Source organism: Electrophorus electricus, chromosome 9 (genome assembly GCF_013358815.1).
Source record: "Electrophorus electricus isolate fEleEle1 chromosome 9, fEleEle1.pri, whole genome shotgun sequence".
Taxonomy (NCBI): Eukaryota; Metazoa; Chordata; class Actinopteri; order Gymnotiformes; family Gymnotidae; genus Electrophorus; species Electrophorus electricus.
In genome coordinates, this window is record NC_049543.1 from 25,004,517 (window position 1) to 25,017,016 (window position 12,500).

General features: G+C 46.4%; 1 protein-coding gene across 1 annotated transcript in view; it reads right to left on the reverse strand.

Moving 5' to 3' along the window:
* LOC113589944 (phospholipid-transporting ATPase ABCA1-like) overlaps positions 1-12,500 on the reverse strand; it is a 106,676-nt gene that overhangs the window by 45,144 nt on the left and 49,032 nt on the right. The window contains exons 20-32 of the mRNA XM_035529963.1: positions 12,368-12,499; positions 11,119-11,258; positions 10,805-10,942; positions 6,042-6,244; positions 4,946-5,009; positions 4,202-4,404; positions 3,168-3,216; positions 2,487-2,594; positions 2,292-2,327; positions 1,843-1,982; positions 1,105-1,232; positions 627-719; positions 17-209 (exon numbers count right to left, since the gene is read on the reverse strand). Of these exons, the coding sequence (XP_035385856.1) occupies positions 17-209; positions 627-719; positions 1,105-1,232; positions 1,843-1,982; positions 2,292-2,327; positions 2,487-2,594; positions 3,168-3,216; positions 4,202-4,404; positions 4,946-5,009; positions 6,042-6,244; positions 10,805-10,942; positions 11,119-11,258; positions 12,368-12,499 (1,627 nt within the window). The remainder of the gene's footprint in view (positions 1-16; positions 210-626; positions 720-1,104; positions 1,233-1,842; positions 1,983-2,291; positions 2,328-2,486; positions 2,595-3,167; positions 3,217-4,201; positions 4,405-4,945; positions 5,010-6,041; positions 6,245-10,804; positions 10,943-11,118; positions 11,259-12,367; position 12,500) is intronic.

Consider the following 12,500-nt stretch of genomic DNA (forward strand, 5'->3'; position numbering starts at 1 on the left):
CCAGATTGGGACTAACCTGCGGCGGTGGCAGTCCCCCGGCCCCGGGAGCACAGTCAGGGAGCATGATGTTGCGTTGCGGGGTGCTGCACTGGCAACCTGGAGAGGGATTCTGCATGCTCCAGTTCCCATTGAGAAGGATGTGGAGGACAGAGGGGTCCACAGGAGGCGTGGCCCAGTCTGTGGCTCCCGCAGGGACACACGGGTACTTACTGACAGAGGAACAGGCAACCCAGAAAGCCAGTCAGGCTCCAGTAGATTGTAGTGTACAGCTACAGACCTGCTGTTCTGAAATATTTAATGATTTGAGACTTAAAGCTAAATTTGTGAATGATTAAAAGGAGGTTGCAACAACAGCTGCAGTAAAGTAGCTATGTATTCAAGCTCTGTATATTTGTGGGCGTGTTGTGTTTCATTGAGTTTTTCATCTGTAAAATATGATCCATGTATGACACTTTATGTGCATGCCAGAAGAATAAACACCCACACACACACTCACAAACAAATGCAAACATGTATGCACACACACCTACAGCCATACCTGTATGCACACAATCACACACCGCCACACACCCTCCCACGCACACACACACGCACACGCACACACACACACTGTGAGCTGGTCTTACGGTATGGGACTGTTGTCCATGCATCGGGTGCCAAAGCCTGGATCAGACAGGAGAGAATGCAGCACCTTCAACACTCCCCCCTGTCCATCAGCACTGTAACACACACACATACACACGCACACACACACATACATACACACATACACACATACGCACGCACGCACACACACGAGCACACTTTTTATTTTGCAGATAAAAACAACAGACTTGGTAAATATCACACATACACTCTCTCTCTCACACACACACACACAGCTTGCTGTGACTAGCAGCCTCACAGGGAGTGACAGACTGTGTAAATATTATAACACTAGAGAGATAGGCTTCACACACACACACAAACTCAAATAATCAAGCGATGTGATGTCATAGGATGGTGACCTATCAGAGTACAAAAATGTGTGTGTGTGTGTGTGTGTACCTGTAGAAGGTATTCTGTGGTTTTCCATACATCCAGGGTGTGTGTGTGTGTGTGTACCTGTAGAAGGTATTCTGTGGTTTTCCATACATCCAGGGATGCAGTTCCAGACTAGGATACTCCACAAATGGAGGTACAATCAGAGAGAAGATCAGAGAGAGACACACAAACACTGCCGGGAGAACCACCTATAACACACACACACACACACACACACACACACACACACACACACACCAGGTGAAGAGCATCTTTAGCCGTAAGCAGCACAGGTATCACGCGTGCATGTATGTCAGTGTGGCGGCTGAGATGAACTGTGTCAGTGTCATCAGGAAACAATGAGACCAGACAGATTGTACACGCACGCACACGCACACACACACACACACACTCACACACGCCCGCACACAGACAGAAGAATCCATCACACTCCCTGCATTTCTCTCTCTTTCTCTCCAATGTAGTGGTGGGTGAATCTGCCAGCAGCATTGTGAAGAGACTCTTACTCTGAGGTTGATTAATTACAGCACCAGGGCCAACACACACACACCCACACACACCCACACAAATCAGAGAACAAAAAACAAATGCAGGCTGGAGGTGTAGGAGCTCCATATTAGGAGAATAATGAAGTGACAGAGGAAGAGGAGAACAGGACATGTGTCCCCTGAGACAAACGCTATATCAGTATTGTCCTGCCCATGTCCAGAGGACACATGTCCAGATACTCCAATCCCACAAGGAAAAGGACCCAGGTATGTCACGAAGTGCTTGTGTGTGTGTGTAAGTGTGTGTTACCTGAGCGATGATCCCTTTCCGACTTCTTCGGGCGTGATGAAAGCGCTTTATGAACAAAGCACGAAACTGATGTCTGAGCAGAGGCCAGCCGGTGATGACCCAGGAACCCTTACCATACACACCAGCAGAACGCTGGCCATCTGCCAAACACACATACACAAACACACACACAGCGTCATCCATGTAAAACACAGGCAGACACTTTCAACTTTGCCTCTCTGTCTCTCCTGAGTCTTCACACAGCTGCGCCTCACTGTTCCAAAATCAGAGCTCACTGTTCCCATATCAGACCTCACTTTTTTAATGAGAACATTCCTTCAGCAGAGGCAGTGGGCTGAGACCCCTGCCTGCCCCGCTCTGAGGGAACGCACCCTGCTGGACATACTCTGAGGGACTTGGTTTTTACATATGTATGTTCACCACGAAGAAAACGGGAAAAATCAGCATACCTTCAACTCGATTTGTGAATCTGCCCTTGATCTCTACTGTGAAGGGAGAAAGAGGAAGATTAGACTAAGATTAGACTATGTAACACATATTTCTGAAACACTGCTTAAAAAACAGGCCTTAGTGTATGTGTTTGTGTGCAGGTATATCTGTGTGTGTGTGTGTGTGTGTGTGTGTGTGTGTGTGTGTGTGTGTACCTTGTTTGGAAGCTGCACTCTCTCTATGTTCCATGAGCGAACTGATGGTCTTTGTTCTGGACTGTGTGGAACTCCTCTTCCAATCTCTCTCTAAAGCATCTCTTATTTCTGACCACACACACACACACACACACTTCAACTTAGAGTAAACTTGCACCAAACAAAAGCACCAAATTCTAAGCAGTCCCTTTTTGTAACAGCTATTAAAACCTTGACTGTTGTTGGGTTAAAAATTCCATTAATGTGTTGTATATGTGCACTTATGTGCTATTGCCAACCATGGTGAGTGTGTGATGAATAACTGATTGTGTGATCAATAACTGATTGTGTGATTAATAGCTGATTCTGCATAACAGGAAAAGCAAACTTTTTGCTCCATCTACAGAGCCTCTGGTTATTATGTGTGAGAACAGGTTTTGCATGTGCAAACTAATTTTATGTGAGGAATTCTCATGCATCTGAATTTGACAAGATTTGTTTTCTTAGTTTCAAATATATCTTTAGATTTTGTTGGAACAATTTATCCCCAGGTATTTATACATGTGTATTTAGGCTAAGGAGGACATTAAAGTTGGGTTTGTTATTGGTTTTATGTTTATATTTTCTAGAATATTTACGCCACATTCATGTTCAGTGTGAGCACAGAAGCTGCAAAGCAAACAGCAAAGAGACACTGTTTACCTTTTGCTTCCACATCAACACCTGTCTCTTCTGCAACCTTCAGAAATATCTACAGAACAGAGACGAACACACTGACTGATTATTTATAAGGACGCGAAAGCACCATAACCAAGACAAGTGTTCAGAAGTATGTCTGGTGACGCCAGCGCGAGTGTGAGTTTAATCAGTGTTTATAAACCGCGTTGTGTATGGTTCACTAGTAGTTACGTCAGACTGACGTCTGATCTGAAAACATAACTGGAAAGTTCACAGCCAGTTTTTTAATTCTTTTAATTCACAGAAAACTCACAAAGTCCAACAGGAAACAGCCTGACAGAAAGGCCAGTAACAACTTGTGTGCGTGCGTTTATGTGTGTGCGTGCGTGCTTTTGTGCGTGCATTTATGTGTGTGCGTGCGTTTATGTGTGTGCGTGTGTGAGTGCGTGCTTTTGTGCATGCGTTTTTGTGTGTGTGCGTGCATGCGTGTGTGCGTGCGTTTGTGTATTTGTGTGTGCGTGCGTTTGTCTGTGTGTGTGTTTGTGTATGCATACGTTTGTGCATGCGTGCCTGCCTTTGTGTGTGCGTGCGTTTGTGCGTGCGTTTGTGTGTGCCTGCATTTGTGTGTGCATTTGTGCCTGCATTTGTGTGTGCGTGCATGCCTGCGTTTGTGTGTGCGTGCGTGCGTTTGTGTGTGAGTTTATGCGTGCGTGCGTTTGTGCGTGCGTGCATTTGTGCGTGCATGCGTGCGTTTGTGCGTGCGCGCGTTTGTGCGTGCGTGCGTTTGTGTGCATGCGTGCGTTTGTGCGTGTGTGCATTTGTGTGTGCGTTTGTACGTGCGTGCATGAGTGCGTGCGCGCGTTTGTGCATGCGCGCGTTTGTGCGTGCGTGCGTGCATTTGTGCGTGCGTGCGTTTGTGCCTGCGTTTGTGTGTGTGTGTGTGCGTTTGTGCGTGCGTGCGTTTGTGCGTGCGTGCGTTTGTGCGTGCGCGCGTTTGTGCGTGCGTGCGTTTGTGCGTGCGCGCGTGCATTTGTGCGTGCGTGCGCGCGTGCATGCACCTCCTCCAGACTGGTGTCGGAGATGCCGTAGCTACTAATCCCCAGGCGCTCCTTCTCCAGGTCCAGCTCTTTGAAGAGTGAAGCGAAGCTTCCATCCCTACAACCCCCATAGGGCAGCATGTACACCAGCTCCTGACCTATGACCTCTAGGAACTCCGCCTCCGGAACATGCATGCACACAACACGACTCACATTGGCTATGTCTGAGAGGAGGAGAGAGAACACGTGTGTGTGTGTGTGTGTGTGTGTATACGTGTGTGTATGTGTGTGTATACGTGTGTATACGTGTGTGTATGTGTGTGTATATGTGTGTGTATACGTGTGTGTATGTGTGTGTATACGTGTATACGTGTGTGTGTATACGTGTGTGTGTATACGTGTGTGTGTGTGTATACGTGTATGTGTGTGTGTATACGTGTATACGTGTATGTGTGTGTGTATACGTGTATATGTGTGTGTGTGTGCATACGTGTGTGTGTGTGTGTGTGTCTGTGTGTGTGTATACGTGTGTGTGTGTGTGTCTGTGTGTGCATACATGTGTGTGTGTGTGTGTGTGTGTGTGTGTGTGTCTGTGTGTGCATACGTGTGTGCGTGTGTGTCTGTGTGTGCATACGTGTGTGTGTGTGCGTGTGTATTCATGTGTGCGTGTGTATTCATGTGTGCGTGTGTATTCATGTGTGCGTGTGTATTCATGTGTGTGTGTGTGTGTGTGCATACGTGTGTGTATGTGCGTGTGTGTTTGACCTGTTGGTTCTTTGCTGTTTATGCTGGTCAAGCCAATCCCCTCATCCATATTACAGTCATCAGTCTGCTGGACACACACACATACACACACACACACACAAACACAAACACATCATGAGGTCATTGTTGTCTGTATTATTCTGATCATTGACTTTAACTCCATCACGCAATCAATACAGATTCCTGGTTAGTGGTGATGTACGAGCAGCTAACTGTGAGCAGGAATCTATCAGGATGGCGTTTGATTGGATCAGATAATGACCTCAGACTGACTAGAATACAACCCTCCCGCTCTGGGGGATGATGGGAGAGACTGAGGACACTGTAGGTCCAAAACGCCATGTGACACAACAGCAGGGCGACCACCCAGTCTGGGGAACAGACTCCCAGTCTTGGGGAACAGACTCCCAGTCTTGGGGAACAGACTCCCAGTCTTGGGAACAGACTCCCTGCTGAATTCTACAACGTGCTTCCTGGGAAGAATACTATCTCCAAAACAAACAGACAAGAAGATGACGGAAGAATAAAGTATGTTAATGAGGAATGTGACTACGTTCCTGAGTGTGATCCGTGCTGGGAATCTTTTAAGAGAAAAACAATATTGAGCTTCAAGGCATGAAACTGCAAAGGCCTGCCAGTGTTTTACCTTCCTAAAACTAGGGTTAGGGGTTTATGGTTTAGGGTTAAGGTTTATGGTTAGGTTTAGAGGTTAGGGTTAAGGTTTATGGTTAGGGTTTAGGGGTTTATGGTTTATGGTTAAGGTTTATAGTTAGGTTTAGAGGTTAGGGTTAAGGTTTATGGTTAGGGTTTAGGTTTAGGGGTTTATGGTTTATGGTTAAGGTTTATGGTTAGGGTTAGGGGTGAGGGTTAAGGGCATAGAATTAGGGGTTTATGGTTTAGGGTTAAGGTTTATGGTTAGGTTTAGAGGTGAGGGTTAAGGTTTATGGCTAGGGTTTAGGTTTAGGGGTTTATGGTTTAGGGTTAAGGTTTATGGTTAGGGTTTAGGTTTAGGGGTTTATGGTTTAGGGTTTAGGTTTAGGGGTTTATGGTTTAGGGTTTAGGTTTAAGATTTAGGGTTAGGTTTAGGCCATGCTACCTGTCTGCCTCTGGAGTCGTGCTGTGATGGCACTCTCTCCAGATTGGTCCTCACAAGCGTGAGGTAATATCCTCTCCCGTAGGTCTTTTTCAGGAAGAGGGAGGAGCCACAGCAGCAAAGGCGTCCGTGAGAGATGATGGCGATGCGGTCTCCCAGGATGTCCGCCTCGTCCATGTGGTGCGTGGACAGGATGATGGTTCGTCCTGGGAGGGGGATGTGGAGCAGAGTTACACCAACAAACAGCTTCCACACACGCCTGCTATGACAGAACACACACTGCATGCGTTTCATGAACAGGCGTGTCGATGTGTCAAATTACACATTAAACCTGAAAACAGCACACACGTCACACAAAGGGTCTGCATGTAACCTGAGCTGAAGAGACTCCCTGCTGAATTCTACAACGTGCTTCCTGGGAAAAATGCAATCTCTAAAACAAACAGACAAGAAGATGATGGAAGAATAACGTCTGTTAATGAGGAATGTGACTCCATGTTCCTGAGTGTGATCTGTGCTGTTAAAATGGGAATCTCTGGGGGTTAGGGGTTAGGGTATAGGTTTAGGGGTTTATGGTTTAGGGTTAGGGATAGGGTATAGGATTAAGGGTTAGGGATAAGGGTATAGGGTTAGGGGTTAGGGATAAGGGTATAGGGTTAGGGGTTAGGGATAGGGTATAGGGATAGGGATAGGGTATAGGGTTAGGGATAGGGTATAGGGTATAGGGTATAGGGTTAGGGATAAGGGTATAGGGTTAGGGATAGGGTATAGGGTTAGGGGTTAGGGATAAGGGTATAGGGTTAGGGTTAGGGATAAGGGTATAGGGTTAGGGGTTAGGGATAAGGGTATAGGGTTAGGGATAGGGTATAGGGTTAGGGGTTAGGGATAAGGGTATAGGGTTAGGGGTTAGGGATAGGGTATAGGGTTAGGGATAAGGGTATAGGGTTAGGGGTTAGGGATAAGGGTATAGGGTTAGGGATAGGGTATAGGGTTAGGGATAGGGTATAGGGTTAGGGGTTAGAGATAGGGTATAGTGGTTAGGGATAAGGGTATAGGGTTAGGGGTTAGGGATAGGGTATAGGGTTAGGGGTTAGGGATAAGGGTATAGGGTTAGGGATAAGGGTATAGGGTTAGGGATAAGGGTATAGGGTTAGGGATAGGGTATAGGGTTAGGGATAGGGTATAGGGTTAGGGGTTAGGGATAAGGGTATAGGGATAGGGTATAGGGTTAGGGGTTAGGGATAAGGGTATAGGGTTAGGGGTTAGGGATAAGGGTATAGGGTTAGGGATAGGGTATAGGGTTAGGGGTTAGGGATAAGGGTATAGGGTTAGGGATAAGGGTATAGGGTTAGGGATAAGGGTATAGGGTTAGGGATAAGGGTATAGGGTTAGGGGTTAGGGATAAGGGTATAGGGTTAGGGATAGGGTATAGGGTTAGGGGTTAGGGATAGGGTATAGCGGTTAGGGATAAGGGTATAGGGTTAGGGGTTAGGGATAGGGTATAGCGGTTAGGGATAAGGGTATAGGATCACTTATGCTTGGTATCAGAAACGTTTATTACTTCATGCTTAGAAAAAACCTTCCTGTACGCTTATGTTTTTGATCACAGTGATAGCTCTGATAAATATATACATGTTTTGGCTTTGTGCATTATAAAGGTTTTTATTATATTTTCATATTATATTAAATAGAAATAATATTTTATACGATGTCATATTATTTTATATTATATATTTTAGAGTATTTAGATATTTAAAAATAATGGTGTATGAAAATAAGCATTAAGGAGATTAACAGAAAAACAATCAAAAACTAACCTTCTTTTCTGTTCACACACACACACACACACACACACACACACACACACACACACACACACACATACCAACACACCAGTGCACAGCGGTTTGCATCTTGCTTCATTTAGTGAGTTATTCATGCTTGCTATAATTATCCTCCTTGTGGCAATCATACATATACATCTACAAGGGATATAGAGAACGAGAGAGAGAGAGAGGGGGGGGTGAGATTCTATAGTTAGCTGGTGTGGTTTACGGCGCGTTTATAGGATAGCACAGTGATTGGTCAGACAGGCAAATCCCCACTGATGGACAGAGGCTGAGCTCCACAAACACACCTGTTTCCATTAATGATGTGACGTTTTCAAAGCCATGTGACAGCTGAGACTCATAGAGGCAAGCAGTGACCCTCACATTGGGCCAGCACAGCTCAGACACTCACATGAAGCATTAAGCACTAAGACAAAGCAAACTCCTCCCCCCCATACACACACACACTGAGCAGTTCCATCACAATCACCCTTAATGCTGTTTTATAATTGACTTAAATCTGTGGGGATTGAAGTCTGTGTGTGTGTGTCTGTAGTCTAACACCAGCACTCTTTAGTCTCCACTAAGATAACTAAAAATCCACTAAAGGTACAGCTCATCGTAGCCCCAGGTGACCAGAAAACAGTACCATGTGTCCTTACCCATATAACACTATTACACAACTCTACACTAACCCTCCACACTAACCCCTAACCCTATAGCTATATAACACTACGCTATTACACAACTCCACATACTAACCCCTAACCCCAACCCTACGCCCTCCATAGCAACCCTAACCCTAACCCCTAACCCCTAACCCCGCACGGCAGGTAATAGAGATTCTTTCATTTGTATAATAACCAGCAGACACATCAATGATAACGTGCACGACCGAGTTCATCTCTGATCTCGCCCCATTATGGCTGGCTAAGCACGGACACACAACGGTGTCTCAGGGCAATCGGAGGCCGTATGACCGGCTATGAACGTCTCCCGGTCTGACCCAATCGCGTGTATTGAGCGGGTCTACACCCCTCTCGCCACAGAAGCGCTCAGTCTTCACGGACCCCTGCCACCCCACGCACTGCAGCATGGTGCGCTGCATCCGGGAGCTGGCTGGGATTTCACCATGCGCGATCGCCGCCAACTGGGAACCAGTCGCCGTTTTTAACCGGGTCTGACTTTAGATTGCCATCGCCACGATGACCATCGCAGTGAAGTCTTCATAACGTGAAATCGTACTAATTGTTGCCAGGATGGGAGCAGGGGTTGCCATTCTGTCGCCTGCGGCAACCCAGCAAACGATATCCGGCGAACATCGTCAGTCAGGGGGAGAGTAATCCTGTTAACACATTCGTTAGGGGCAGATTAAGAGATTAAGGGCATTCTCTTGATTAGCATTTTGAAGACTTCAGATGTAGCAACCCAGTTATAATAGTCTGTCTGTAGTAGGACCAGGGCTTTCCTAGTACCACTCCAGTACAGGATGAGAAACCAGCTTTCCAAACACTACATATTTGTTTAAGGGTCCATTATTATGTGTTTCTACAGTAATGTCTGTAGGGGGCGCCACCTTGCATTTCAGAACTGGGCAGACGGTGACTGCTAGTGTTCCTGGAGGTCGGAGAGTCCTTATCCATCCATGTGGAGGAGCTGACACTGGTGTATGCGCCTTACACACAGCTGCTAACCCGTAAGTCACACAACCAAAGTCCTTCATTATCAGAGATACTTGGATAAAGACACACAAACTTGACATTTGGTCTATTAAGCCACACCCACTTCGGTTTTAAGATAAATATTTTTTTACAAAGCCGTAAAAACTCACTGATCTTCATCAAGCTTCACACCATCATCTGCCTCATTCTGCTCTAAATGTTCTCACACGTTCACAAATGTTCTCCTGGCCACAACTTCAAAGACTTAACCGATGTTATTGCGCCTAACGCAACTCCAACTCTCTCACGAAACTCCACCCTCTCCGACCATCTGCCTGAGTTGGAAATCCACACTTGGATCCACACCCTGCATTTGGAATGACTGACACTGAATCCTAGACAGTATTCCGACATCCAGGACTGTGATTAATGGTTATTTTAAATATCTGAATAATGAGGGATTACTCAACCCAGCACTGGATTTGAGGGCCACATTGAATGCCTCTGGATTACACGGTTCACTGCACCGTGGAGATCCTTTATCCTACCTTACAGGGATTAGATGTCTGAATCTTCGCAGATTACCTCTGCAGTTTTATCACTCTGTAATCAACTGGTGGCTCATTTTGCGGAAGCGGCTCTGGATGAGTGCATTCTCTAAGCGAAAACCTTTAACGTTAGAAGCGACTGTCACATGGCCAGCGGTCGTGTCAAGCTCAACATGTGAGTTCCGACCTAACGTTGCGCGTAAATGAGCAGAGACAGGATCTGTGCACAGAGAGACCAGGAGCTTGTGGACATAAGCAGAAGATTTCCCACTGGAATTTGAACACTCTTCCGAGAGACGCTTCCACGGCGACGTGAAAATGAAGCTGTCTCTCGTCTCTGCTCAGAGACACGCTCACACATCGGGATTTGCGGTCGTCTAGAGCTGGTTGCCACCTGGTCGCCACGAGTGATCTTCAATGTGGTGTATGATTGGCCGATAACACAGTAAGTCACATGACTCAGCTACTCAAACATGTTAGACTGTAATGGTTATAGCGCCAACACTGCTGGCATAATGCCTTATTATTGGTACCAGGTTTTCTCTGGTTTTGTCCGATAAGTTACTGGAAACTTGGACTCCTGGAGTAGTGGAACACTTGTGTTGCCTTTTTTAGTCTGTTGTAAACTGCTTTGGATTAAAGCAACGGCTAAATCAATACGTATAAATCTAAATGAATCTCCCACACTGCGTGTGATTACACACATGTACAGGAAGTTCTCCGCTGACCTGTTTTATATGTGAGCAGCAGGTCCCAGATTCCCCTCCGGGCATATGGGTCCACTCCCGCAGTGGGCTCATCCAGGATCACGACCTCCGACCCGCCCACAAACGCTATGGCAACTGACAGCTTCCTCTGCATTCCGCCTGTGGGCAAGCGACACCCATGACTCCGCCCACCAGCTCAAACACCTGGTTTATTTAGCACACGCTACTCGTCTACAATTTTATATCCTTTAGCATAACAGCTTATAATCTCCTCCACACGCACACAGACACACACAAATATACACGTATACACACTTACATACACACTGCAGTACCTGAGAGGTTTTTGACAAGCTCTTTCCGTTTGTGAGGAAGTCCCACATCTTTGATCATTTGATCCATTTCCTGTTTTACCTCCTCAGAGCTCCGCCCCTTCAGTCGAGCATAGAAACAGATGTGTTCCTCCACAGTGAGGCTGAAAACAGAGTATTGTGGGTAAACAGATGTGTTCCTCCACAGTCAGGCTGCAAACACAGAGCATTGTGGGTAAACAGATGTGTTCCTCCACAGTCAGGCTGCAAACACAGAGCATTGTGGGTAAACAGATGTGTTCCTCCACAGTCAGGTTGCAAACACAGAGCATTGTGGGTAAACAGATGTGTTCCTCCACAGTCAGGCTGCAAACACAGAGCATTGTGGGTAAACAGATGTGTTCCTCCACAGTCAGGTTGCAAACACAGAGCCTCAAGGAGCTCAGCAGAGCATTGTGGGTAATGCTTCACGTCAGAATCTGTCTTCATAAAACACATGCATTCATTTAAATGGGTCTGTCTTGTAGTCTGGCTTAGCACATAAGCTATGCTAGTCCTGCATCTCTGTATTAAATGAGCCTTGAATTCAATAAGCATTCATGAATATAATCATTAAATAATAGCTACTCCAGGCAGTATGTCAAGCATGTAATGAAGACGGATTTGCGAGGCGTTTGAAGTGCACTACTGGAGTGTGAAGTATATGAAAGCATCGCAAACGCTTTGACAAAGGAGAGTTAACATTAACGTCACCAGAGTCGTCACTCACGAGGTGTTTGTGGTGTGGTTTACATAACCGATGAGAACATGACGTGTCAGGAATAAGGAGGTTAGATTTTTAACAGCAAGCGTCGGAGATTGTCAAACACACCCTATCTGGTGTGAGGTGAAACACTCTGGTGTGAGGTGAGGCACTCTGGTGTGAGGTGAGGCTTACTCTGTCTGGTTTGAGGTGAGACACTCTGGTGTGAGCTGAGATACACTCTGTCTGGTGTGTGGTGAGACACTGGTGTGAGGTGAGACACAGTCTGTCTGGTGTGTGGTGAGACACACTGGTGTGGGGTGAGACACTGTCTGGTGTGGGGTGAGACATACTGTCTGGTGTGATTTAGACACTAGTGTGAGGTAAGATACACTCTGTCTGCTGTGATTTAGACACACTGATGTGAGGTGAGACATACTCTGTTTGGTATGGGGTGAGACACACTCTGCTTGGTGTGAAGTGAGACGCACTCTGTCTGGTGTGAGGTGTGAGGGTGACATCGTCACTCACTCGTTAAACAGAACGTTGTGCTGTGGGCACATTCCCAGGGTCTTCCGGATGCTGTCTATATCCGAGCGGATGTCAAATCCGTTAACAAATGCCGTTCCGGACGTGGGAGCATACAGGCCAGTTAGGATGGACC